At 43.1% G+C, this 27,666-nt stretch overlaps 1 protein-coding gene across 5 annotated transcripts in view; it reads left to right on the top strand.

Moving 5' to 3' along the window:
- Positions 1-23,885, top strand: part of Nr3c2 (nuclear receptor subfamily 3 group C member 2) — a 323,634-nt gene extending 299,749 nt beyond the window's left edge. For 4 of the 5 annotated variants that reach the window (XM_063224380.1, XM_063224382.1, XM_063224379.1 and 1 more), the window contains exon 9: positions 21,241-23,885. In XM_063224380.1, coding sequence (XP_063080450.1) covers positions 21,241-21,396 — 156 coding nt within the window. In that variant the 3' untranslated portion in view covers positions 21,397-23,885. Of the gene's footprint in view, positions 1-1,219; positions 10,715-21,240 lie in introns of those variants that run through there. The other variant, XM_063224383.1, reaches the window with a different exon arrangement.
- Positions 23,886-27,666: the final 3,781 nt, after the last annotated feature.

The raw sequence follows: 27,666 nt of genomic DNA, 5'->3' as shown, positions 1-27,666 counted from the left end.
ATAATAATCAGGATGTAATCCCAAGGCTTTGCTTAGTGCCTTTTTTCCTAAATCATGTTATTAATCCTTCTAATGCCTCTGTGATGTGAGGGTGAGTAAATATTACTATTTAAACCTAATCATCCTGTCTTAATTCCTTTCTCTGTAAAAAGAGAGTAATAATAATATTTATGCAGATTTTTGGCTATTTTTTAATGGAGAAAGGAATTAAAACGAGGTGCTCAGTGCATTTTCCCAGGATCACAGGTGAGGCCGGAGCAGTGCAGGGGGAGATGTCAGCAGCACCTGAGAGAGATGTCACTTGGAGTGGCAGGACCAGCCTTCCACTTGGTTAGTTCCTTTGCCCCTGGCAGAGTCAGTGTCATTCTGCATGTCTCCACAAAGTGGGCGTCATCAAGGCCAGTGTTACAGTGTGTGACCCAGGTAGTAACACATGGGAGGGTCTGACTCTTGCCCTGATTTTGGTTACTGCCATCTTGAAATTCATCATAAACTTGGAACAGAGGCTGTAGGCCCCATGAGACAAGCAGCCTGTCCTGGGCATGGTGTCAGCTGTCTAGGGTGGTGGTGATCAGAGGCGTGTAAGGAACCACCTGTACAGTAAGGATCAGTAGCAAGTGTGCCGAGGGGTCAGGGCAGCAGAGTTAACGGAAGCAGAGAGCCCAGGTGGACCAGGTCAAGTGCCATCTTAGCCTGCAGGGAGCACCTTTTAATGGCCAAGAAGATGCCAGTTGGCCAGTGAAGTTTACGAAGGTCACAGGCCTAGAGAGGATGTATCATTACATTACATCCCTGCCCACCATTTTCAAATTCAGGGCACTTTTGCAGTGACTCTCAGACCTGTGCAGAACAGCAGGAAACACATACCACCAATGTGCTCATCTGTGTCCAGTTGGCCAGGTGACTCATCTTCAGTCTCAGCTCTCACACTGTAAATTAGTGCCTGTCTTGAGACGCGTGCATTGGCAGTGTGCACTGATGCACAGAGATTCAAACAGAAATGGGCATGAAACAAGGTTATGCATATATCATTTGATGAAACATTGTCACCAGCAGGTGGTGGGATCCTCACCTTCTATTTCCCGCAGGAGTAGGGTATTGACCAATCGGTAACTTTGTTTTAGTTTTTTGTGGGACTAGGGCTTTCACACTGCACTGCATACTCAGTCCTGTTTTGTTTTGTTTTGTTTTGTTTTGTTTTGTTTTGTTTTGAGATAAGGGCTTGCTAAGTCACTGAGTTGCCCAAGCTGGGCTCAAACATGCCATCCCCGCCTCAGCCTCCGAGAGTTGCGATTACCAACACATGCCACCGTGCCTGGCTCTCACGGTGGTTTCATGGGCCATCACTACTGTAACTGTTGGGAGTTGGCTGAATGCGTGTAACCTACAGGAAATGTGAGCTCAATGGTCAAGGACCTCTGAAGGAACAACCAACCATGGAAGCCAGGGGAGGCTCTCTTTAAATGACAAGGTCTACAACCTTTAAGCTGCACAGTGTCACCTGGTGTCTGGCTCACTCCCCAAGGACCTTTCCCTGCCTCATTTCCTAAAGGCTGGAAGAGTCTTTGTGAGAAGCAGAAGGTCACATCTGGCTACCACCGTCTTTCTCAACTTGGAGACCATTTCCCATATGCCATGCTCGTGTGTTCCAACAGACAGGAAAAAACCCTTGTTCTCTCAAAAGCTATTGTCACATCTGCAAAATGTCTTCTCATCCAGGGAACAGACAACTTTTTGGGTAAGAACTAGGTTGCTATTACAGGTTTTCTAGGCCATAGGTTCTTACAACTATTCAACTGGATGACTGTAGCATGAAAACAGTAGTGGTAACATACTTCAACTACTTTGCATAATTTTAACACATCAGGAAATAACATTTAAAAATTTTTTCAACCTCTTCAAAAGTATAAAAAATACACATCAAAAACTTGCAAAAACATTAGGCCAAATATGGCCCGTGGGCCATAGATCACTGACCTCTGTTTAAGTTAGGAGCATCATAGAATGAAGGAAATAAAATAGGCCACCCTGACGTAAGCATTCCTATTTAAACCTGCCCTGGCTACTGGGACCTGCCCCTTAATACTTCAGGTTCTGTTGGCTTACTTTCCCCCCAGAAATTGACACAAGAATTTAACTGCTTAATCTAGATTTACCCTAATATTGAGGTTGGTAACATATAAACAAGATGATTTAGATTTTTTGGTTTGCTTAGTGTAGTATACATTTGCAAGAAAGATCTAGGAAATATTGAAAACAAAATTAGGGAAAGTTCATACTTCTATATACAGTAACATGCCAATGCATTTCAGACTCAACCCTTTCATTACATTTCCTTTGTGCGGCAATGTTCTAATTATCCCTTTATCTTTAAGCTCTGCTTTCTTCTTCTCCATTGTGTCATTTTTCTTTGTGTTTTTCGCATGTACAATAGACCTTATTCACAAGAAGGCGGAGTTGCGGTCTGGAAAGAGGCTTGTAATACAAGGAAACTTAAACAGGGTGGAAATTAAATAAATTTACCAAAAAACTAGAAGGAGAATGAGCCGGTTTTGCTTAGCACAGCATCCACATGACACTTTTATGGGATTTTAACATTCAGCACTGACCAGAGATCAATGATTGGGGTTGAATTTATTATAAAAATGGTGACGAGGATCATATAACAATACATAACCCTCAGAGGCTCCCGGAAGGGGAGTGGATGCAGAGTTTGCAGAAAGGCCCTGGGTGTTCCTGAGTCATGGGACGGCATCCACTTGCATCCCAGCTCCTGCCCCCTCCTGGACCAACCCAAGCTTCCCTGTCTGGGTCACTCCATCAGGGCAGGCTGGACAGTGCTTTTTGCTGCAGTGTTGAACGTGCCCTATCCCATCCTGGCAGCCAACCTGGCATTTTCCAGTACAGCTCACGTGATGATACAGCAGGGCTGGTGACCCCATAGAGCCCTGTGTCCTGCCACGAGGACACCTGAAGCTAGGTGTCCCCATCTACTGCAAGCCCATCTGGGGCAGAGGAGAGCATTCTCTTCAAATGAGGAATCAACAAATGAGTCCATTTGTGCACAATACCTCAGAGCCGCAGGCAGCAATGTCCCCAAGTGCCTCTGCCACACTGAGTGTTCTCACTGATGAAGCTTTGGTCACCAGATACCTTTGGATATCTGATGATACAGTTCTTCAGGACTTTCCTAAGCTGAGCCCTTAAGAGAACCTGCCAGCAGCTCTCAGGCTATCAGCCAAGTGGCTTAGATTATGTTTACTTTGGGTCTGGAAACAAAACAGATGCTCCTAAGGCTGTGGCAGGGAAGGGACTTGTTACCATGTCATACTTCACTGACGTGTAGTCAATCAAAGAGGAGCAGGACACTGGCTGCAGCAAGCCCACCTGTATACTTGCATGCATCACACCTGCCCACCCAGCTGGAAAGAGGGTGGGGTCTTGAGCCTGGGGTGTGTGTGTGTGTGTGTGTGTGTGTGTGTGTGTGTGGTATCTGGAATCGAACTCAGAACCTTGCACTTGCCAGGCAGGCACTTATGCTGCTGAGCTGTTCATAACACCCATCATTTACCATTGGGCCACCATCTTACAGTGTAGCATTCAGTGGAATTAAGCACATTCACGTTGTTGTACCATCATCATCACAGTGTCCATTCACTTCCTGTGGGCATCTGGATTGCTCCCAAATTCTAGCTAGAGTGAATACGGCCACTATAAGCATATGTAAGATATATGTGTATATCTATACATATATCTATCCAGATCCCTGGTTCAGTTTTTTGGGCTGAAGGCCTGATTGTGGAATACTGCACTATATGGTGAGTCCATGCTTAATTTTTTGAGAAGCTACTCTTCTGTGTCCCACAGAGCTGATGTATTTCACATTCCTTTCCCAATGGCACCCACAGTGTCCAGTTATTCCACATCTTACAAGAAATTACTATTTCCTGTTTTCTAATGGCCATCCTATTGGGTGTGAGGTATTGTCTAATTGTGTTTTTGGTTTTAATTTACGTTTTTGTAATGACTGGTGGTATTAAACATCTTTACATTTGTTTAGCAGCCTTTTTGAGGGGGGTGGTACCAGGAATCACACTCAGCACCTTGTCGTTGCCAGGCAGGTGTTGGGCTGCTGAGCTAGCCCTGGCTCCTTAGCAGCCTTTTTTATACCTGGATTGGAGAATTTGATTTGTTTTTTAAGCTGGATTTTTCTGCTGTTGATCTGTAGCATACATAAGCATGCTATTAAAGCCTTAGTAGATAAACAGTTTGAAAATATTTTCTCCCCCTCCAAGGGTTGCCTTTTAGTTCTCTTGTGTCCTTTGATGCCCAGTCTCTAACCCCAGTGTCATCCAGTTTATTTTCTGTTGTTGTTGCCCATGCTTTTGGTGTCAGAGCCAAGAATAAGCCCGCTTCATTCTGCATGGAGGCCAAACTCCTTATATAATCGCTGCAGGTCGTTTTCCAGCATTCACAAGTCTATTTCTGGAACACCTAGACTAAACAGTCACTGGCCGCTTGCGTCCAGTGAAACTGTTAAAGTATTTACAGTTGAATCTGTGGATTTTTTGCCCCAACCCCATCAATACAGCTGGCTAAGGTTTTATTTTCTTTTTTCTGTGAGTGGCACCGGGCATTGAACATAGGACCTGATACCCCGGGTCACACACTTTTCCACCGAGCTGCACCCTGAGCCCTAGGTGATTAAATTCTGATCTTTGAGAACAAGGCTTCAAGCCGAGCTCATGGTGCTTGTTTCAGGCAGGGACCCATTTTATTTAGGCAGACAGTCTGTACTGGCAGCGAGACGCACAAGTGAGTGGGCTCTGGAAATCACTCTGGAAGGAGCCCAGCTCAGAGGCCGCTGTCCTGGCTCTATCTCTGTGAAGCAGTTGTGTGGCCCCAAGTGACAGGCGGGGGATCCATGCCAGGAGGCATCCTGATATGGTGGCTGGTGGAGGGCACAGCCCAGTGAGTCAGTGCCCGCGATGACAGGCAATGACTCTGCAGAGAGCAGGGAAAGGGCACAGAGGGAGCCCAGAACCCTGCAATGGGATGGAACCAAGTGCCATTGGCTGCCCTGCGACCTTGCTGGGCTCCTCCACCAGTGACAGCTGTGGCCCATCAGCTAGGAGATTAGAGTGGGGCCTTCGCTAAACTTCTGTGATCCCAGCAGATGCGTTTTTGCCCTGAATGAATGAAGAGTCCCTATATAAGTCTTTGCCTGATTCCCAACAGTGTGGGACTCTCAATGCTGATTATAATTAGGGTTCTTGCCTCCCCACCGAGCCTGGTGTTTACCAAGGAAAGCTGACTGGGATGAACACTGAGGCTGCAGCAGGCCAGGCCATTTTTGGGGCTTCCGTTGAAGAGGCTGGCACTGTCAGCACTCTCAGGGTCCAGCTCTTAACTCACGCCCTGCTCTGTGCACCTCTGACCACACTGCTTTCAGCATGGGTCACATGCTGAACTCCCATTAAACCCAGCGTAAACACCCTGGGTGAAAGCGAGATCCCAGGAGAAGACAGCAAGAAGTTAAACGACAAGCCCCGGGGTTTGCATTATTCAGGGTCACTAAAATAGAAATGGCTGAGGGTAAGCCGGGGTCCGGATGAGTCAGAGAAACCAGGACCTGGGAACCCAGGCAACTGTGAGTCTCTTCAGAGACCTCCCCAGGTCACTCAGCAGTGCCACCAGGGACCCTCTTGGAAATGTGCCTCTTCTTGATGGGAGAGGGGAGCACATCTTTAATAGAAGTACTTAGGGGGCGGAGACCCTGAGGTGAGGTTGCTCACCAGGGCAACTTGGTGAGATCTTGACTCAATAATAAAAAATTTCAAGAAGTGTGAGGATGCAGCTCAGTGTGGAATGGCCCTGAATTAGATCTCCAGGATAAGAAAAAAAAAAGGTAGTTTCTGCCTTCAAGGAGCTGGCAGGCCCCTGGAGGAGCTACACCATAAATAAAATTTAACCATAGAGATGTGAACAGTGGAACAAATAGCAAGTGATTGTCATTTAGCTACCCAGCTAAGTGTCAGCGGTGAGGTCAGAGGAGAGGGAGGCCTCCCCATGAAGAGGTGACTGCAGCGAGGGGGTAGGTAACAGGAAGAGTCCCTGGGAACCATGCAGATGTAGCCCTGGCTTGCATCATTGGTGAAGAATAACATTTTAAAAAATTACTCCATGCCCAATGGGCATCCAAGGAATGCATAGAAAATCTCCCACAGCGCACTGTCCAGTCACTCTAAAAGGAGTCATTCTGAATGGTGGCCTTCCAGAGGGTCTGGATTCCCAGTGTCCCAAAACTGTGGCACATCTTAAGCAGTTCACATCCCATTCACCACCCTCTGTGGCCCACGTAGGGATGCACAGTGCAGTTCACATGTGACCCACAGCACCTCTGGTATGCCGTGTCAGCCCACCCCACCTCTGCTGACTCTGCGTCTGGGGCAGTGGCCAACCCTGCACTGAGAAGGGGACTGGGAATGCCACCTGTGAGGACCTGTGCTTCATACCCCTCTGCGTCCTTGTTCTTGGACTGTCTGGCTGGGCAGGAGCCACATGTGCTTATATTCCTTGGGGGCATGCCGTGTGTACTGCACAGGCACACAGAGGCCACTTTTCTGTAACCTAGCAGTGTGGCTTATAAGCCAGTGTCCTTGCTGAACTGACCTCACTGTTTGATGTGGGACTCTCATGGCCTCATTCCCAGCTCCTCAAGTTCCGCCCCATGCAGCTCCTCCTGTCGTGTGCCTGGCTTTTCCAGCAGGGAAGGTGCTGTGTCCTGTAGCACTACTCTTCCCTGATCACTGACTGAGGACCAGGTAGGGCTGGGTCTTACCCTGGAGGCCCCTGGTCCACTGGCTGGGGCAGGCCAGGGTCAGAGGAGGGCTGGAGAGGGCTGAGGGTCCATGAGTGCTTGGTGGCAGGACCTGCTCCTGGCCTATGTTCTCCTCACTCAGTGACAAGTGTCTCCTGGCTTCTGTTCTCTTAGGTGCTTCCTGAGCTCCACAAGTGCAGACCTGACTCAGGTGTGAGATCTGCAGAGGCTTCTGGCCTTCCTCCCAGAAAGGGTGGCCAAGGCAAGCTGAGGCCTTCCGAACAGCCAGCCCTGCGGTTGGCTCTGCCTGCTCTAACAATTAAGATGATTCCTTTCCTGAAAGTGTTAGTGACTCTCCCACCCCTAGGCCAACCCCATGTGAGGCTGTGACACTGGCCACCTTGCTCAGGAAGGTGCTGTCCCTCTGCAGCTGACCGAGGCAGCATAGAGGCCCTGGCTGGCAGCTGACGACTGGGAATGAACAGCTTGCACTGTCTGAGGAACAAGAACAGAGGTGGGTGGGAAGCGCCAGCCCAGGTGAATATGCATAGTAGGCGAGAGGTGTCTGGGACACCTGTCCCCAGCCAACCTGCAAGGAACACAGCCCATACTGGCCTCTCCACACTGGTCCTTTTCCTCAGCATCTCCCAGGCCACGGACACAGGGAGGCAGGTAATATGAATAAGGACAGAGGCAGCCAGCAGGCCTGTCCTATCAGTAGGTTCACAGTCGTGTCTCCCAGCGAAAACGCTGAGAACCAACTTCCCTCTTCCTCCTCCTCCTAGCCCACAGGAAGCTGTGCTGTTGGCTGCTGTGTGCAAATCAGAATTATCTAGGCCATAATGGTGATTCAGAGTGTCGTGGTCTCACTGACAGACTCTCCAGTTGTTGTCCAGTGGCTGCATGTCACAGACTCGTTCCTCCTTTGGGTCCTATCCAAAGGCCTCCGATTCTGAGCACCTCCCTGTGCACCAGCTTCCTAAAGCTTCACCTCCTCTTCTGTTAAGACTGTAGCCCACCTAAAAGCCCTAGGGCACGGAGACAGGGAGCTTTTATCATTGGACATGAACAAGGCCTAGATTCAGAGCCCTGAAACTCATGGTCACTAGGTTGACCCATTCTGCTGGCAATCAGTGCTGCCTAGACAGAGATGCCTTGTCTACCTTTTGTTTAAAATTTTTGATGTATTTTTCATTGATCCATAGCAGCTGTACCTAGCTGAGGTACAGGGCGGCATTTCAGTACTTGTATAAAATGTGCAGTGATCAGAACAGGGAGGTGGCACACTTAGCACATTAGACGTGCATCGCGCCATTGCTTTGGGAACATTCTCAGTCCTTCCCATGAACTTTAAAGTCTTAATTGTTTCTCAGCCATACTTATCCTGTTCTGTGCCATAGAACATCATAGTTGCCCCTTCTATCCAACTTCACTGCATACCCATTGGCTGTCCTTTCTCAGTCTGTCCATCCATCCCTACACTCTTTCCAGGCTCTAGTAACCATTGCTCCATTCTCTGTTTCTTTGACATCAGTGTTTTGGCTGCCACATATAAAGTTACAGTGTGCTATATCTGGCTTTCTGTGCACAACTTCCTTCACTTAATGTGTCTTCCAGTTCCATCTGTGCTGCTGCACATGACGGAAATTCACTTTATAATGGCTGAATATTATTCCACGGTGGACAGCTGCCACTTTTCTTCATGCACTCATCTGCCCAAGAGCACCTGGGTTGATTTCACTCCTTGGCCATTGCAAACGGTGCTGCAGCAAATATGACAGCAGACATCTCTTTGTCATACTGACATGCACGCATCTGGCTGTCTCCCGAGTGGTGGGTCCCTGGATCACAGGGTAGCTGGATCTCTAAGATGTTTTGGTGGAACCGTCATACTGTGTCCCATAGCGTTTGAACTACTTTACATTCCCATCAGCACTGTAGGGGAGTTCTCATTCTCTGCGTCCTCTCCAGTATTTACTATTTGTCTTTTTTGATAACAGCATTCTAAATGGGGTAAGTTGCTATGCACTATGATTTCGATTTGTGTTGCTCTGGTTATCAATGATGATGATGGTGGTGGTGGTGTTTTACACGCTTGGCCACTTGTGCATCATGTATGAAAAATGTCTACCAGGTCATTTATCTACCTTTAAATTGGATTATTTGATATGTTTTTCTTTTGTTTTCTTATTGTTGAAGTTCCTTATGTATTCTGGAAATCGATCCTTTGTTGGATGGGCAGTTGTCTTATCACTTTAATTATTTCCATTACTGTGGAAAAGCTTTTAAGTGGAATACCTGGGTCAAGTGGAATCTCTGTTTTAGTTTTCTGAAGAGTATCCATACTGATTTCTATATTGATGGTACCAGTCTACCCTTCGAAAATAGTGGAGAAGGGTTCTTTTTTCCCCCACACCCTTACCAGCATTTCTTACTGATTTCTTGGAAATAGCATTCTTTCCGGAGGGAGATGGAATCTCAGTGTCATTTTAATTTGCGTTTCTCAATGACCAGAAATGTTCAACATTTTTTCATATGTTTATTTGCTGTTTGTTCTGAGCTGTTGGGCTGCTGTTTTGAGAAGCATCTATTCATTTCAGATACCCATTTTTGGATTGAGTTTTTAAATTGTGGGAACTTATTTTATGTTTTTTAGTTCTCTATATATTCTAAATATTAGTAGTTTGTCTGAGGAATATACAACTCTGGGAATTACCTCTTCACTCTGTTGGGTTGTTTTTGGTTTTGCTATAAAAAAGTTAATTGTTGTTGATTCTTTGCAGTATTTCGTGTGCGATTATGATTTATTCATAAAGTTTTTGCCAACAACTGTGTCTTCAAGACTTTTACTCTTTCAGCAGATCTAGTGTTTCTCCTTTAATATTTAGATCTTTATATGTTTTTATTTTATGTCAGTGACCAGTGAGGTCTGGGTTTAACCTTTGGCGTGTGGAAAGCCAGTTTCCCAGCACCATTTATTAAAGAAGCTATTTTTCTCCCAGTGCAGGTTTTTGGCCCCTTTGTCAAAGATAGATGACTGAGTGTGTTTGTAGTTGTTTCTGCATTTTGCATTCTATCACACTGAGCCTTGGATCTGTTTTGTTTGTTTGTGTTTCTGTTTTACCAGTACCAGGCTGGTTTTGGTTTTGTTTTTTTATCATGGCGACTTTGTAGTACAATTTCAAGTCAGGGACTGTGATGCCCCCGCCTTGTCTTCCTTGACCAGAATTACTTTTGCTATTCTAGATTCCTTCTGGTTCCAAATTGATTTTGGATTGTTTTCTCTAGTTCTACCAAGTATGCTCTTGGTATTTTGATCTGGATTGCAGTGAATCTGTACAACAGTTTTATAAGTATGGCCCTTTTCACTATATTGGTTCTGCCTTCCAAGCACAAGGGCTGTCTTTCCATTTTCTCACGTTTTCTTTGATGACCTTTTTCAGAGTGCTGTAGTCTTCAGGGTAAAGGTCTTTCACTTCCTTTGCTGCACTGATTCCTAAGTATTTCATTTTTCTTGATGCTATTGTAAAGGGCATTATGTCTCTAATTTCTCTCTCACTGAGTTTTTGTACAGGAATGCCACTGATTTTTAAGCACTGACTTAATATACAGATATGCAATTAAATTTGATTAATAAATCAAGTCTTTCGGTGATTTTCAGGGTCTTCTACATAGAGTATCCTGTCATCCACAAATAGTGATAATTTCTTTCTTGCTCTTGTCTCATTGCTCTGGCTAATGTTCCCAGAGCTGTATTAAATAGGACTGTCAATAAGAACCTTTCCTTTCTTTCTGTCTTACTGTTCTAAGACTTCTAATACTTAATTTAATAACAGTGCTGAAACTGAACTTGTTTCTCAGAGAAAATGATTTTACTTATGGTATTGAGTTTGTCACATATATTCCTTATGTAACATGAGAATTTCTGCAGTTGTGTTCATCAGGAATTTTAATCTATAGTTCTCTCTCTCTCTCTCTCTCTCTCTCTCTCTCTCTCTCTCTCCCTCCCCTCTCCCTCTCCCTCTCCCTCTCCCTCTCCCTCTCCCTCTCCCTCCCCCTCCCTCCCTCCCCCCCATCCCCGGGTGTGTGCACGCGTGTGTGTGTGTGTGTGTGTGTGTGTGTGTGTGTGTGTGTGTGTGTGTGTGTCTGTGGTGTCTGGTTTTGGTAATAAAGGTAATTCTGGCCTCAAATGAATTTGGAAGGACACTGACACTTTTTATGCTTTGTAGTACTTTGAGAACTGCCAGTGGTTCTTTAAAACTTCAGTAAAATTCAGTGAAGTTCCCTGGGATTTTGTTGATTTCATATTACTGATGTGATCTCATTACCTGTTACAGTTTTGTTCAGGTTCTCCATACAGTCTTCGTTCTATGTATTTATTCTAGTTTTTCCAATTTGTTGACATATATTGTTCATTACAGTTCCTAAGGTGCCTTTCTATTTCTGGTACATCGTTTGTAATGTATCCACTTTTATCTCTGATTCATTCTCTGGCGTCTTGGTCTCAATAGTCTGTGTGAAGGTTTGTGAGTTTTATCTTTTCAGAAATACAATCCTTGTCTCGTTGGTTTATTTTAGTCTCTTTATTTCTACTCTGATCTGTTACTGCTTTTCTTCTACTAATTTAGATTTAGTTTGTTTTTGCTTTTCTAATTTCTTGAGTTGCATCTATAGGTCATTTAAAAAAACTTTTGAGGCATTTGTTTTAAACTTCATCTGAATGCTGCTTTTGATATGTCCTATAAGTTTGGGTATATTCTATTTCTATTATTACTTGTTTCAAGAATTTTTAAAATTTGATTTCTTCGTGGACCCAATGGTCCTTCAACAACAACAACAACAAAAAAAAACTAATTTCCATTATTTATGCAACTTCCAAAGCTACTCTTGCTGATTCCTGGTTTTACCACATTGTGGTCAGGGAAGAGACATGTTATAATTCTAATTTTTAAAAAATATGTTAGATTTCTTTTGTGGCCTCGCATGTAGTCTCTCCTAGAGTGTTCCATGTGCTGAAAGGAATGTGAACTGTAAGCTGTTGGGTGGGCGTCTAGAAGTCTCGAGCAGTGGTTCCATTCGGCTTATGATACTGTTTAACTGCAGTCATTCTGTGTTGGACTGATTTTGGTCTGGATGGTTATTCATTAATGGAAGTGGGATTTGAAGCCCCCAAATATAAATGTATTAGATGATATCCTTCTGGATTCATTTCTGTTTTATGTAACTGGGTTCTCTGGTACTGGATATATTTATTTAACTTACAAATGTTATTTCCTATTGTTTAACTGATCCCTTTATCGTTATGTGGTGACCATTTTATCTTTTGGGTTTTCAGTTCATTATTTGTATGGTGTATCATTTTCCATCCCTTCATTTTTCAGTCTATGTTTTTCCTGGTGAAATGAATTTCTTCATTTGGTCTCGTATTTTGCTTTGCTTTGCTTATTTTTGCTCATAACCCCATCTGTATCTGTCTTCAATTTGGGGTGTCCAATTCATTTCCACCCAAGGTTATCTTTGGTAATTAAAGACATATTCCCGTCATTCTGTTGTTTATTCTGGTTGTTTTATATATCTTTTGTCCTTTTTCCTCTCATCTGTCACTGTGGCTTGGTAATTAACTACACAGAGACATTTAATTTCTTTTTCAAGTGCCTGCTTTCCTGCTGACTTCTTCTTTTTTTTTTTTCCTGCTGACTTCTAAACTTTTACATGGTTTTATAATGTTGGCGTCAACCTTTCACATGTAGATGAGAGCTCCCTTGTGAATTTCTTATAGTTACTTGAGGGGTGGTGATGAACCCTTTTTTTGTTTGCTTGCTTTGGAAGGTTGTGATCTTTCATTTCCTAAGTATAGCTTGGATGTATATATTTTTGGTTGGTACTTATTTTCTTTCAGAGCTCGAAAAAGTCATCTCATTTTCACCTGGCATGCAAGGTTTACACTGATAAATCTACTACTGGTCTGATGGGATTTCCTTATAATTCCTCCTGTACTATTTTTATTAACATGTATTAATTGCACATATTACTGGAGTTTACATCATACTTCTGTACACATAAACAACATCCATCAATCAACTCTAACCCCACATCCACATACCACCCTTCCTAATCTCTAGTAATCACTATTATACCAAATTATTTTTAGGTTCCACATAAGAGATAATGTGATATATTTATCTTTCTGATTTGTCCTGAAATTGCATCCATTTTTGCTACATATGACAGAAGCTGTTTTTTTTTTAATGGAAAAAAAAGTAAAATTTCCAAACAGTAGAAAAATAACAATAGTTAATACATTGCATATTGTTATCTTCAGAGTACTCAGAGTACAAGTCAGAGGCATAAAATTCTCTAAATAATATTAGCACTAGTTTCTTTTAGGTCATAGAAAAGAACAGTTTATGCTAATATGCGTTGGTTTTCATGGCTGAGTAATATTCTGTATGTATCCATGTTTTCATTATCCATTTATCCCACTGATAGATTGATTCTGTGTGTTAGCTGTTGTGAATAGTCTAGGTGAACACAGGTGTGCATCTCTTTAGCACACTGACTTCATTTTTTTGGATGTGCACCTATGAGGACAGCTGGATCATACAGTAAATGGAGTTTTAATTTTTTAAAGAACCTCCATAATGCGTATAGTAATATACATTCCCACCAATAATGAGTTCCTTTTTATGCGTTGATAATAGTATTCTGACAGAGTGAGATGGTTTCTTAGTTTTATTTGAATTTTCCTGATGGCTAATGATTATCAATTCACAGCATTTGCCCAATAGACAGTTTTCTGTGGTTATTATTATATAATCTGGATATTAATCCTCTATCAGATGAATACTTTGTAAATAATTTCTCTTATTTAGGTTGTCTTGACTCTGTATTTATTGTTTCTCTTGATGTATAGAAGCTTTTTAGTTTGATGTTATCCCATTTGTCACTATTTGCTTCTGGCATCATACTTAGAAAATTATTGCCTGTAAAAAGTCTTGAAGTGCTCACCCTATATTTCTTCCTAATAATTTCATAGTTTTAGGGCTTACATTACGATTTTGCTCCATCTTGAGTTGATTTCTGTACAGGGTGAGAAACAAATTTCAGATGTCTGCTTGTGGCTATCCAGTTTTCCCACTTATTGAAAAGAAACCATCCAGTGCATGGCTTTTGGCACCTTTGTTGGGAATTCGTTGGTTGTAGCCTTGCGAGTTTACTTCTGAGACCTGTGTTCTGGTCCATTGGCCTGTATGGCTGTGGTTAGGCCAGTACCACGCTGTTTTGGTTACTGTGGATCCAGTATGAGACGGAATTGAGATGTTTCAGCTTCGCTCCTTTTGCTAAAGAATGCATTGGCTATAGTGAGTCTTTTATATGTCCCTATACATTTTAGAATGGTTTTTCTAGTTATGTGCAGAATAGAATTAGGATTTTGATGGATTTTGTGTTGAATCTGTAGATATCACTGAGTAGTATGATATTTTTACAGTATTCTTCCAGTCCTGAAATGGGAATATTTTTTTTTGTTTGTTTGTACCTCTTACACTGTATTTGCAATTTTCATTGTAGAGGTCCTTCACATCCTTGGTTCAGTTTTTCTAAAGAAAAAATTTCTTGAAATTTTTCACTGTGAAAGGAAATGTTTTTGTGATTTCTCAGCAAATTCTTTGGCCTGTAAAAAAGCTACTGATTATGTAGATTTTGTATTTGGTACTCTGATGAATTTCTTTCTTAGTTCTAGTCTTTTGGTGGAGTCCATAGGCATTTGTACATATAGAAGTGTATCATGTGCAAAGTAGAGTAATTTTGAGTTCCTTACTTATGGCTGTTATTTAGTTCTTTTGCTTAACCGGCTTAACCACCATCTAAAACTTCCTGTACTATACTGAACACAAATGTTGAGAGCAAGCACTCTTGTCTTGTATCTGATCAAGGAGTATTTGCAGCTTTCCCCCATTCAGCATGATGTGACTGTAATGTAATGCCTTTATTAAGATATTATCCTTCTATAAGTAACTATTAACAAAGTTTATGATGGTGAATGTTATCAGGTGATTTTCCTGTATCTTTTGACTTGATTAGGACTGAACATCCCTCATTTGTTGATGTACTACCTTTAGTGATTTGCCTGTGCCGGACCATCTTTGCTTATTGAGATGAAGTCCATTTCATCACTCTGAGAGATTTTTTCTGATTTGCTAGTATTGCACGAAGAATTTCTGGATTTATGTTTCAGAGTTTCAGTCTATAGCACTTTGTTGCTGACTGATTTTAGTGTTGGGGCATTTCTGTTTTGGTAGAGTGAAGGTGGAAGGCATCTAACCCTTTTAATTCTATGGAATCTCTTGAGAATGATTAATGTTATCTCTTAATTGAGAATGATTAATGTTATCCCTTAAAAGTTCAGTAAAATTCAGTCCTGTGCCTTTCTTTATTGGGAGGCTTTCTATCACTGGTTCAGTGTCATGTGGTTAGTCTGTTAAATTCTGGAAAGTTACGTGTCCATAAATTTGTCCATTTCTCTGGGTTTTGTTTATTAGCATATAGTTTTCTATAATCCAAAATGATATTTCTATTGATTCTAGTATCTCCTTTATCACCTCTGATTTTATTTCTTGGTTTAGAGCTAGAAAGTCCCACACAAGTCTCACGTGTGGACCAGCAGGGCTTTGGAAGACGACTGGCTCCTGGGGCACTACACCGAGTGCGCGTCAGGAGCGGGACACGGCCAGGGCCACGGCCTGGAAGGGTGGACTCCCATCCCAACCTCTCCTTCACCCTACTGCCTGGACACTGGGTCGAGGACCCTTTTCCTTCACCCTCCTGCCCTGGAGTCTGTTTCTGCTTCGTAGTCTGCCACAACAAATCCCTCTTCTTTTAAATTCTAGGCTCAGGTGTCGCTTCCTAGTGACAGGAAAGTGACTTAACAGTTAGATAAAGGCTTGCCAGGTTTCTTTGTCTTCTCAAAGAACCAGCTCTGTGGTGTTGATCTTTTCTATTTTTTTCTGCTCTCAGTCATGTTATTTTCCTTCCACTAATTTTAGGTTTGGTTGTTCCTGCTTTTCCAGGCTCTTGAGATGCATAAAAGGTTCTTTATCTGAAATCTATTTTCGATATTGCTATTTATTATTGTAAATTTCTCTCATAATAATGAACTGTTTTGGCTTCATCCCAAAAGTTTTGATATGTTTTCATTTTCCTATGAGAAAGTTTTAAATTTTCCTGGACTTCCTAAGTGGCCCATTCTTTTTTCAAGTGTGTTCAGTCTCCATGCATTCTGTGTACTTTCTAAAAGTTCCCTTGTCTTCTCGCCTGATCCCATTGTGATACAGGTGATTATTTCAAACTTTTAAATTTGTTAAAAATAATTTTATGGCCCACTGTGTTGTATGCTACAGAAAGTTATATGCACTGATCCAAAGAATGTGCATCCTGCAGCTTTTAAGAGGGAATATTCCATACATGTCTGTAAAATCTGGCCTATATAAATTGATGTTTCTTAGTTTTGTTTTGAATTATCTGTTCATAGGTGATAACAGGCTGTTGAGTGTTACCATTGTCATTGTATTGGAACCTGTGTTTCCCAGTCTAATAATGTCTTTGTGCCTAATGATGGCACACTCAACTTCATAAAACAAAGAGATTTTAAAATCATTTTCTTGTTGTATTAGCACTTTCATTATATAATGATTTTGTTTCTTACAGTTTTTGTCTTAAAGTCTATTTTGTTTGATATACACGTAGCCATGCTTACCTGCTTTACAAGTATCATTTTCTATCTTTTCAGTCTGTGTGAGTTTTGTAAAATAAGATTATGGCAGTGCCTTATTTGGGGTCTTTTAATTTAGGCAGTTCTTACATTGTAATCAGATAGTTTAGTCCATTTACATTCAGGGATATTGATATGTAAGGACCTAATTCCTGTCACTTTGATTTTCTTCTATTAGTTTTGTGTATTTTCTGTTTACTATATATCTTTATGATTTTATGATCTACTGTTGATGTTGGATTCTTTTCTATTTATCGTTTGTATATCTACTCTTCTTTTTTTTTTTTTCTAAATCGGTACCAGGGATCGAATTCACAACTGCCTGCTTGCAAGGCAGGCGCTTATGCCACTGAGCTAAATCCCCAGCCCTTATATCTACTCTTCTAATATAATTTATACTTTGCTTCCATGAGAGTAGTTATCTTTCCCTCACTCACAAATGTAGGAGTGTTTTAATCATGTTTGAAAGGCTAGACAGATAATTATGAATACTTTGTTTTCGATCTTAAGAGTCTTATGTAGTAATCTGATTGACAGTTATTTTCTTTTAGGGCTTGAAACATGTCAGTCCATTTCCTCCTTGTCTGTAGGGCTTCTGCTGAGAAATCCTTGATTAGACTCAAGGAGCTTCCCTTAGATGGGACTTGTTTCTCTTGTACTTTTGGCAGATTACTCCATGCCCTGGTAAACATTTTCTCTGGTCATGTTGCTAGCCCTGTAAACCTCCTTTATGGAAGGTGTTTCAAGCTCTGCAATTCTTTTTTCTGCCATTGCAACTGTCAACTGTGTTTTATTATTTCATGTATGGAGTTCCATAATTCTTGGTTGCACCCTTTTTTGTGCTCGCTGATAAATTTATTATTTCATAAATTATGTTCCTAATTCTTAAACTTTCTACTTACGATTTTTGGCACGCACTGTGGGATGGAATCAGAGCCTTCCCACTACGCTATCGCCCGCCCCTCTCTTTGGAAACTCCGGGGGTTTTCTTTTCTGTACATGTTTGCAGTACATGATGCCGCCTACCATGGGGAGTCTGCGTGGACATCATACATCGTATTTGTGCCATCCTTGCCGCTCCTTCAACTCTTGATCTGCTTCAAATTCGGAAAAGCTTAATTTCCATTTTCTCTTCAGTTCTTTTTAATGCTTTTTCCCTTCCTTCTGCCTCCATCTCCTGTTCCCATTTGAAAAAGATTGATTTCCTGTTATCTGTCCTTTATTCTGCTGTGTTTTAGATCTCACATGTAAGAGTAACCATGCAATATATAAACTCGTGTGTCTGATTTATTTCACTTAACATAGTCTCGAGATGTGGCTAAACATGCATCCCATTTAAGGCTTTGGGATAAATACCACATCTTCTTTATCCATTCATTTGTTGATAGACATACAGGCTGTTTCCAAGATTTAGCTGTTATCGATTTTTGTGCTGCTAGGGTATATGTGTATCACCATATTATGGCTTTCTTTCTAGAACATTCCTAGAAGACTCTTAAGACAGTGTAGTAGCTTAACATTGTTGTTGGAAATGTGAGTTCTTTTTCCCCACAACCTCACCAACATTTGTTGATTGCATGTTAACCATTATTTCTGGAATAAGATGGAATCTCAACATTAAACATTTTTCATGTATTTATTTGACCATCTGCACTTCTGAGCAGTATCTATTTCAGATGCCCATTTTTTTGATTGGTTCTTTCACTTTGAGGGGTTCTCATTTTTTGAGTTCTTTATATATTTTACATACTAGTCTTTGAGACAGTGTCTTGCTAAACTGTTTAGGCTGGCCTAAGATCTTCCTGCCCTCGCCTCACAGTGTATTGATTTGTCTAGATTGTGTTCTATTTCATTGCCTTAGAGTCTCTTGAATTGTGTTGTATAATTCACCAATTTCTATTTCTCTGTGTCTGCTGCTGCAGAGTTTTATTCCTGTAGCAGCATCATATCAACGTGCCCGGTCTTTCTCATTCTCTGTATCTGTGGGCTGACCAGTTTCACACGTTGGCTTCACAGCTTTCTGCTAGCAGGGTGTCCGAGGGTGCTGACCGGATATGCTGTGTTGGCTGTGGTTCCAGAGGGTGCTTTCGTGTAGCGTCTGTGTAGCTTTTCAGTCATAACCAGCAGTGGCAATGTTAGCAAGCATCTCAGTGACCTACACTGCAGGCTGGAACTTCCAGCTGCCAGTGGGGATGCAGTGGGGTGGACACCCTGACAACTCTGGGCAGTGTGTGGGGCACACCCATCAACTGCCACATGGTGGACTTTGAGTGACCTCCAGATGTTAATGTCACCTGCCACACACTGAGAGTGGTTACATGGGCAGGGCCTCCATAGGCCAAGAATGGCCTGATACTAAATGATTCTTGGGGCCTGGGTCTTAATAAGCTGAGCTTAAGAATTCAATTCTTAGGGGCTGGGGATTTAGCTCAGCAGCATAAGTACCTGCCTTGCAGGTGAGTTCGATCCCCGGTACTGATAAAGATGAAAAAAACAAAAAAAAAAAAAAAAAAAAAAAGAATTCAAGTCCAGCCCCTCCGAAGGATACCAGGGAGCAGGGGGCTCAAGCTAGTGCCCTGCATCTTCGTTCTTGGTGGAGCAAGGCATGCCATTGGTTTTGTTCTCCAGAGAAGTGTAACAGTGTGGACTCAAAAGACTGCTTGGGCCCTGCTGAGTGAAGTTCCTCTTTGTTCATAGCTGATCACAGCATCTCCGTTTTTCTCATCTCCTATGTTCTTAGCTTCCCGCTTTGTTAAGGCTACAGTACCTCAAACACTATGCTGAGGGAGTTGTATTTTTCTTGTTTTGGTCATTTTTGGTGGAGGGAACCACATCGTTAGTCACTGTTCTTGCTGATGTAAAACTCTTTAAAGCAAAAAAAAGCATCCGTTCACAGCCCATGGATTATGAAAGTGACACTGGCCCAGGGGTACCACAGGGCCCTGCTGTTTGAGGTGGCATGGCTGCTGCACCACACATGGAAAGCCATGTCTAGCCAGGCTCTAGCTTTGATGGTGCTGGTCTACAACAGGAAAAACATATACACATAAATAGGGCATGATAAAGAAGTATTTTTCCCAGAAAGGCAAAAAATATGGCTCTCTAATCCCCCAGTTTATACAGAGGGAAGTACGAGCCTAATTCCACAGCCAGATTTGCAGAGGATAATGATGTTTACTGGTTGAAGGAAAGGAGGACTGAATTAAAGAGGAGTAGTACTTCTCAGCATCTTGCATAACTGGCAGCTTGTTCCATGTGGGTGAGGTTCCTCTTTGCCTATGTTGAGTGCTCTGCACAATACAGAGGCTCAGGGATGATAATATCTCAGTTTACAGATGAAGAAACAGACATAGCATTCACAAGGTGTGAACGGGTGAACCTCATTACGTGTTCAGAGGAGAGTAGTTTGTGCTATTTCCCAGCTTATTTGGCTCCCGCATCCTTCAAGTACAGACCCCTTACTGAATCTCAGAGTCCTGGGAACCTTCCTAGGCAACCACCACCCTTTAGGCTAAGAACAGAAGAATACTGGCATGGACACAATGAGACTGTTGTTGGCACCTGGATTGTGTTGAAGGTCCCACAGTTATTTGCTCCCTCAATCAAAGCTTCCTAATTGAGTTTTAAAAATTCATTAGGAGATGCGGGGATTTCACTAAGCTGTTCAAGTGCTTGCCTGGTAAATGTAGGATCATGAGTTCGATCCCTGCTACCCAAAAAAAAAAAAAATCATGAGGGGAAATTACAGGCTTGATTTCACCAAAATCACATTAAAACTGACTTAATTTTATGATTGTCAACATTCATGTTTGTCTGTTGAGATATGAGGTGTGTCAGGGTCACAAATACCTGAAATGAGCACTGTATAAGAGAAAGGGTTGTTCCAGGCTTACCGTTCTGGAGGTTCCAGTCCATCACTGGATGTCCCACGGCTTTGGGCCTGTGGCGAAACAGCACGTCATGGCGGCAGCCCCACTGTGCCCTCCAGACCCCTCCCCTAGGGGCCTCTCCTGGTAAAGGCTCCACCCCCTTCCAGTAATGGAAGGGGAACAACATTCAACACATGGGTATTTGGAGGGATACTTAAGATCCAAACTCTGTAACACAGGGTATGGAAATTAAAGTTTACAGACCACTTTTTTCAGATCAGAAATTGTATTCCTATTAAATGTAGAAGCAGCTAATGCTGCACCACCGTGTGTGTGAAAGAAAGACAGACTAGGAGTCATCCAGGGAAGATGAGCTGGAGGGACAACTTATCACTGGAGGCTTTCATGTTCTCCCAGTCGGACTGCACTAGAAAATGGCCCTGCTGACCAGTGAGGGATTCTGGGAGGCTTTGCACTGTACACACACACACACATACCAGTCTCGGCCAGCAGTATCCCAGTCCCTCTTCCCCTGGTGCCCCAGATCTGTTCCCGCTTCGCAGTTACCTAGGTCCCAGCTGAATTTGTCCTGGAAGAAAGGCAGTTGCAACACAGGTGATGGGACCACCTTCTCCATCACCCCCAGCTTGGTACATTCAGTAGCCTGATTTCCCCCCAGGATTTCGGTGTATTGCTCTCTGGGTTCACATCAGTTAGGATACACAGGGTCCAGGGCAGGATGGACATGAGAGCCTCACGTGTCCCGTATCTGTGTGTTGCAGCTGGTGAGTGACCTGCTGGAGTTCTGTTTCTATACCTTCCGAGAGTCCCAGGCCCTGAAGGTGGAGTTCCCTGCGATGCTGGTGGAGATCATCAGCGACCAGTTGCCAAAGGTGGAATCCGGCAATGCCAAGGCCCTTTACTTTCACAGGAAGTGATGGACGACGTCTTACCAGAAGAACTTTGCCTTAAGTTTTCCCCGTGTTATTCCACACCCATAAAGGACTCCAGAAATCATGATCGGTTCACACTTGTCAGCAGTCTCTCAAGGTTAAAATCACGTCAAGGGTTCGGAGCTGGGAAAGCCATCTGACACGGATTTGGCAAGACCTGAGCAATCTAAAGGACTCGCCCCTCTCCAGCCCCCAGCGCTTAGAAACACGTTCCTCTGGATGAAAAGCCATATCTAGTCAATAACTCTGATTTTGATATTTTAACAGATGGAAGTTTTAACTATGCCATGTAGTTTCCAGTATCGTTCGCTTGTTTTAAAAGGGTTCAAGGACTAACGAACTTTTTAAAGCTTACCTGTGGTTTGCACATAAAACGTATAGTCAATATGGGGCATTAATATTCTTTTGTTATTTAAAAACAAAAAAAGAAAAAATATATACAGATTCCTCTTGTGTAATAACAGAATATGTGGCTTGGAATAGCAGCCCTCTCTGGTATACACACTTAGCATCCATTTATTATTTAATTAGAATGGATAAGATGTTAAAACAAACGCCTTGGTTTCAATTTCTAGTACGTATTGTGTTGGCTTTACAAATAATTTTTTTGCAGTCTTTTGCTGTGCTGTACATTACTGTATGTATAAATTGTGAAGGACCTGAAATAAGGTGTAAGGAACTTTTGTAAATGAGACACATACAAAAAAAAAAAAAATTAATGGTTAATAGGATGAATGGGAAAGTATTTTTGAAAGAATTCTATTTTACTGGAGACTATTTAAGTACTATCTTTGTCTAAACAAGGTAAAATTTTTCTTTTGTAAAGTGAAATGTTCTGCATGCATAATGAACCGTTTACAGTGTATTTAAGAAAAAGGGAAAGCTGTGCCTTTTTTAGCTTCGTATCTAATTTACCATTTTACACAGTCTCTGTTGTAAATAACCACACGTAAACCTCCTTGGTTGTCTGTAAGCCTTTCTACTTTTTCTGTACTTTTTTCTTGTTTCGTTCTTGGTCTCCCGCGTGGAGTGTTGGTGAGACTTGAGCACTTTTTTCCAGCTTCTGCTTCACCCTACTTCCACCAGGGGGCGACACGCCGGGTGTCGGCAGCTCCTTGCAGGTGTCCCTGGACAGCACCTATGGGACAGGGGGTCCTGGGGGTGCTCAGTTCTTGGAAAGCTGCCTCTTTTCCCCATTCCACAAGAAGCAGAATCAGCTCTTAGAGGAGGAGGCTGGAAACTCCGCTCAGAGAGCACAATCCTCCACCCTTTTCAAAAAGCCAGTTTCTCCTGTGGGGTGGGGGATCCCATGCACTGTCTACATCTGTCAGAGGTCAGGTGGTCACTACTGCTCCTGGAAGGTGTTTGGCACTCCTGGAACTGGTTGCGGGAACACGTAGATTGTGGCGGGTTGTACTGGGACAATCCATCTCGGCAAAAGTCTATAGAAATGGCGTGGAGACTGGAAGATCATTAGAGGGTTTTTAAGATTTTTTTAAAGGTAGGTTTTAAAAATAAATTTTATACATAAACAGTTTTGAAGAAAAAAACACTACAGATCATATAAGACAGTGGCACTAAAATTTTTAGTTTATTAATCTGTCTGGCACTGATGCAATTTATGGCTTTTCCGTTGCCCTAAATCACAAACATGTATCTTTGGAGAAACTAACAATATGATTGCACTACACTACTTTGAATAGAGGCCAAATTAATCCTTTAAAAGTGGTGATAGTAAGCATCACTTACTCAGTGAAATCGCATTTTCCAAAACCTAAAAGCTGTTGCTCAAGCTGAGGCTGGGAGGAGGGATCGGATCCACAGTGCTCCAGGGTTCACTATGCAGGCAACATTACCTACCCTGTCTTTTCGGAGACACCTGCCTTACGCAGGGCGAAACCTGTGAAAACGGCACTCAGAGGGAGGACTTTTCCTTACAATTTGCAATTTCAAGAATTTAGTTTCTAGGCAGATCTTCAAACTCAGTCCACTCACATGCACAGCAATATGAAGGCCGCACTCTAAAGGGGATAAAGACACAGCATGCAGACTGGGCGTTTCTGGGAAAAGAAATGGTTATAAAAGCAGCTGTTAGTTCAGACTACTTCTTATGAGATCGGGATTTCAACTTTCATCAGGTATGCGATGAGACGGTCTGCAGCAGCCCTTTGTATTAACAAAGTTACTGGCGCTCCATGTGTCTCCAGGTAACTTTGCTTGATTAAACAGCAAAGCCATATTCTGAACTCACTGTTGAATGCCTGTCCCAGTCCAAATTGTTTGTCTGCTCTTATTTTTGTACCATATTGCTCTTTAAAATCTTGGTTTGGTACAATTCATAATTCACCAAAACTTCTTCATAGAATTAAACACTAAATTAGTTTAAAATGAAGCAATTTATATCTTTATGCAAAAACATGTCTGTCTTTGCAAAGGACTGTAAGCAGATTACAATAAATCCTTTACTTTAATCACCTGTTGTTTTGGAAATGGTTCATTTGAGTGTCTTTAAGTTCAGCTAGACTTTGTGCCATTCCAGATGCTGATTATATGTGGTCTATAGCCAAATGGGCCAACAGTTCTGTCCCTTGCTCCAAAGTGCTCTATGGGAGTGACCGGTTTCCTCTCTTTGGGGACCGAGTAAACAGCCTGTTACTGCTAACACTGGGTTCACTAACATATCCCATGACTAGTCAGTATCTGTTACCATGTAGTTATCTACCTACACACGTATCTTCATAACCACAAGAAAGCTCATTCTTCAGACTTGAGACTCACCTGAGTGGACCCACGTTGTCCAGTCTGATTCCAAAGTCCTGCCCTGCCGTGTCTGTCTCTCCCTGGCGGTTTCTTGGGTTTGTGGAAGCCAGCTCTCAACTCCTCCTGGGCCTCTCTCCTCCATTCCACTCATTAACAGGGACCACAGAAGAGCAGAAAGCAATTCAACATTTATTTCCCACAAGATAAATTCAAGTTTGTTTCTAGCGTGTCATTTAAATGCTGATTGTTGGTTTCAAAAAAAGAAAACTGATAAATTTGACTCTGCTTTAATACAGTAATCTTGAATGCAGTACAGCCAGTCAACACAGCACAAAACAGTTGTGTGCACATTTTTTCACAAGACACTTAGCAATGGAGAGAACTTTATATTTCTTCATTTAAGAAATGTCACCTTTTAAGGAGCATGGTGTTTCACACAAGCCATCTTGGGCAGTAAGCCTGCAGAAAGCCCCTGCCCCTATGCTTTTTTGAGTTGAGTAGGCTTATTCTTGGGTCAAGGATGCCTTTATTTTACTCAAATTTTAAAAGCAGTCTCGGGACCAAAGAACCCAGCTCCACATTTAGGCATCGTTAGCTGAGGACTGGCTGTATTGCTGCAGTGGAACCCATGCCTAGTCTTGCACATAAACTGAGGGCTTTGTTTACTTCTGCCTGCTGAATACCCTCCAAGCAAAGAGACAATATTGTCTCTTACATAAAAGTCAATAGACTTTTTGATTAGCGTAAGTACTGTACACACAGAACTAAACAATTTGATTTTTGGTACCCCTGGCACTTTGAAGCCATCCAGTTGCTGGAGTGCCCTTCGTGGAAATGAACCAGTGGATTCCCAGACAAGCTGGTTAAGAGGATTCAGATTTGATCTCAATATTCAGCGTGGGCCAAGGGCATCCAAAGCCAAATGAAGTGTGGGACAAAAAAGGAGGCAGTTAGCAAATGCTGCGTGGCCACCACCCTACAATTCAGTCATCAGTAAACCAGCATTTACCATTTCTTCTGAGTTATAAGTTGGCCTGGGAGTTTTGATCGGGGTTGGGCTCAACCAAGCTGGGCTTGTGTTTGTGTGGGTCAGCCTGCCACCATCTCAGCTGTAACAGTTTTAAATGATCTCATGCACTCTTGGGCCTTCAGCAAGTGAGACAGAACTCTAAAAAAGAAGGTGAAAAGCTACCCCCCGCCCCAGTCTTTGGTTGTATTTAGGTTCACTTCTAAGGTCAAGCCCATAGTCAACAAGGAGCTCTTAATACACAAGAAGGAGCCAGACAGCCCAAAGATTAGGATCATTCCGTCAGTCTGCCACCAGCATGTACTCAGATATTCTTAAGTAGGGTATGTGGTTCTGAGACCATGGTTTCTAAGTTTCTCCTTCTCTGTAATACTCACTTTTGTGGATCCTGACCTGGGCCAGCCTGACCCATCTGGTTCTGAGCGTGCTCCTTCCACCTGGCCTCTCAGCATTTCCATAGCAGCTAACTCTCCAGAGAAGAAATCTGGATACTGAGACAGCGCACTGAGTCTTCTGGATATATCCCATCACATCCAGCACTCAAGTCCAAAGAGAAGGTCTTTCATTAGATAACAATCAATCAAGTTAATCTTCAGATAGAAAAGTGCTCTGTGATATATTCTGCTAACCAGTAAACAAAGACACCAGTAGCATACATGAAAGCATGATGAGAATAAGCTTCCTGCATGGACCTTTGGAGAAGGGGACTGAAGATCTAAGGTATGTGCATGGTAAAGCAGTAGCATCAGCTGGAGGAACCCTCCGCCACCACACGGGGCTCGCTTCTTTTTTGCTAAACTCTTTTCTGCCATGCACCCCTCAATTACATGGCATTCCCCAATTAACATGGTATCCCAAGAGCTTGGTGCTTCTCTCACTGCTTCACGGAAGCAAACAAGTGTGGAGAGGTCAAGTGATTCACTCAAGAGATTGAAAACAGAAACATTTCAAAGTAGGTTGTGTGTAACTCAGAACACGCTCCTTTACAGGGTATTTATAGGTATTGGTTTCCTAGAGCTGTTTTTAACCAAGCAGCACTGCAGTGCGGGTGCCATGAGCTATGCAGTTAGCTTTCACAGCCCTAGAGGCCAGCAGTCTGGCGTTCTGAGGGCTCTGAGGCCAGTGTCTGCTCCGGAGCCTCACCTCAGCTGAGTGGCAGCTGTCTCCTGTTTCTCCTCACATCATCTTTCCTCTGTGCCCATCCTCCGTATCCAAATCTGCCCCTTGGAAAATGACACCATTCCCACTGGATTAGGGCCCCACCTTACTGCACTCAATTCAGCCACATCTGGAATGACCCTGTTTCCAAATGAAGCCACATTCTGACCCACTGGAGTTGGACATGTCAACATCCGAACAGGATGGTGGGTGCAACCTGTAACGGCCACTGTCTCTGCTGACCCCGGAGATCAATGGTGCAGTGAAAAGGGGTAATTCATTCACTGACTAACCTACAGCAGATGCTTTGCCATCTTAGCATGTCTAACATGAGATTCTTCTTCCTGATTCACACAGTCACTGTCAGGAGAAAGTGAGTTAAAAGCTCATCACTGCAGACACCCTTCTTTCCCTACCACTACCCCCAGATGCACACATCTGTCACCCAAGAAAGTAGGAGGCGGCAGCCACCCACAGTCTCTTTGATTCTCCTTACCTGGCATCCCTTTCATGCATGCAGGGAAGGCCCTGTGGGCGCCACTGGCAGATGCAGGCCCTGTGTCCCCCACTGCAAATGAGACACACAACGTCCAGGTGCCCTCTTTTGCCCAAGGTACTGTCATGGCCTTTGCATGAACACAGGTTGCAGACCTGGTCCCAGAAGTGGCAGCTGGCACTCCCAGCACCTAGCTGTGGGGCTGAGAGGCTGGTGTCCTGACACAGGCGTGACTCCACGCACAGAGGAGTGCCCGGCAGATGCTTGGAATCAGCTAGACTCATCCTGCAAAACACACCATTTCTCTTCTGCGGAAAGGAAGATGATCCACCAGTGTAAGAAAACACCTTCTCCCATCTCATTGCTAAGTATATTTTGGGCTCTGCCCAGGAGAAAGCTCTCTGCCCAGCATCCCTGCCAAGCTGGGCCGCACTGTGCTCCAAGGTCGTGCTCTCACAAGGAAACACCTGTGGCTCTCCTCTTGCACTACCCTCTTTCTCCCCAGATAAACACAGGCCAGGACTCCTTTGCTCAGGGCAAAGGAGCCTTTGCAGCCACACTGCTCTGGAACTTCAGTATCATGACTGGCATCTTAGGGAACACAAAGGACCCTCATGAAAAAAAGATGCAAGTCATAGTCACAGTAGTAAAATAAAGGGACCACAAGCTCCCACTCACTGAGCACATACTGGACAGGTCGCTTCTGTTAGGTCACTTCAGCTCCAATCTTTGAGTATGATTTGTTTGTGCAGGAGACAGGAACAGAAGCACGGAGGTAGTTTACCTTGCCCAAGGTCAGGTGGCCACACTTAGT

Source organism: Cavia porcellus, unplaced genomic scaffold (genome assembly GCF_034190915.1).
Source record: "Cavia porcellus strain 051 isolate PalLab524CR breed Dunkin Hartley unplaced genomic scaffold, mCavPor4.1 scaffold_14, whole genome shotgun sequence".
In the NCBI taxonomy this organism is placed as follows: Eukaryota; Metazoa; Chordata; class Mammalia; order Rodentia; family Caviidae; genus Cavia; species Cavia porcellus.
Note: the sequence above shows the minus strand (reverse complement) of the source record. Positions and strands in the feature narration are given on the sequence as shown.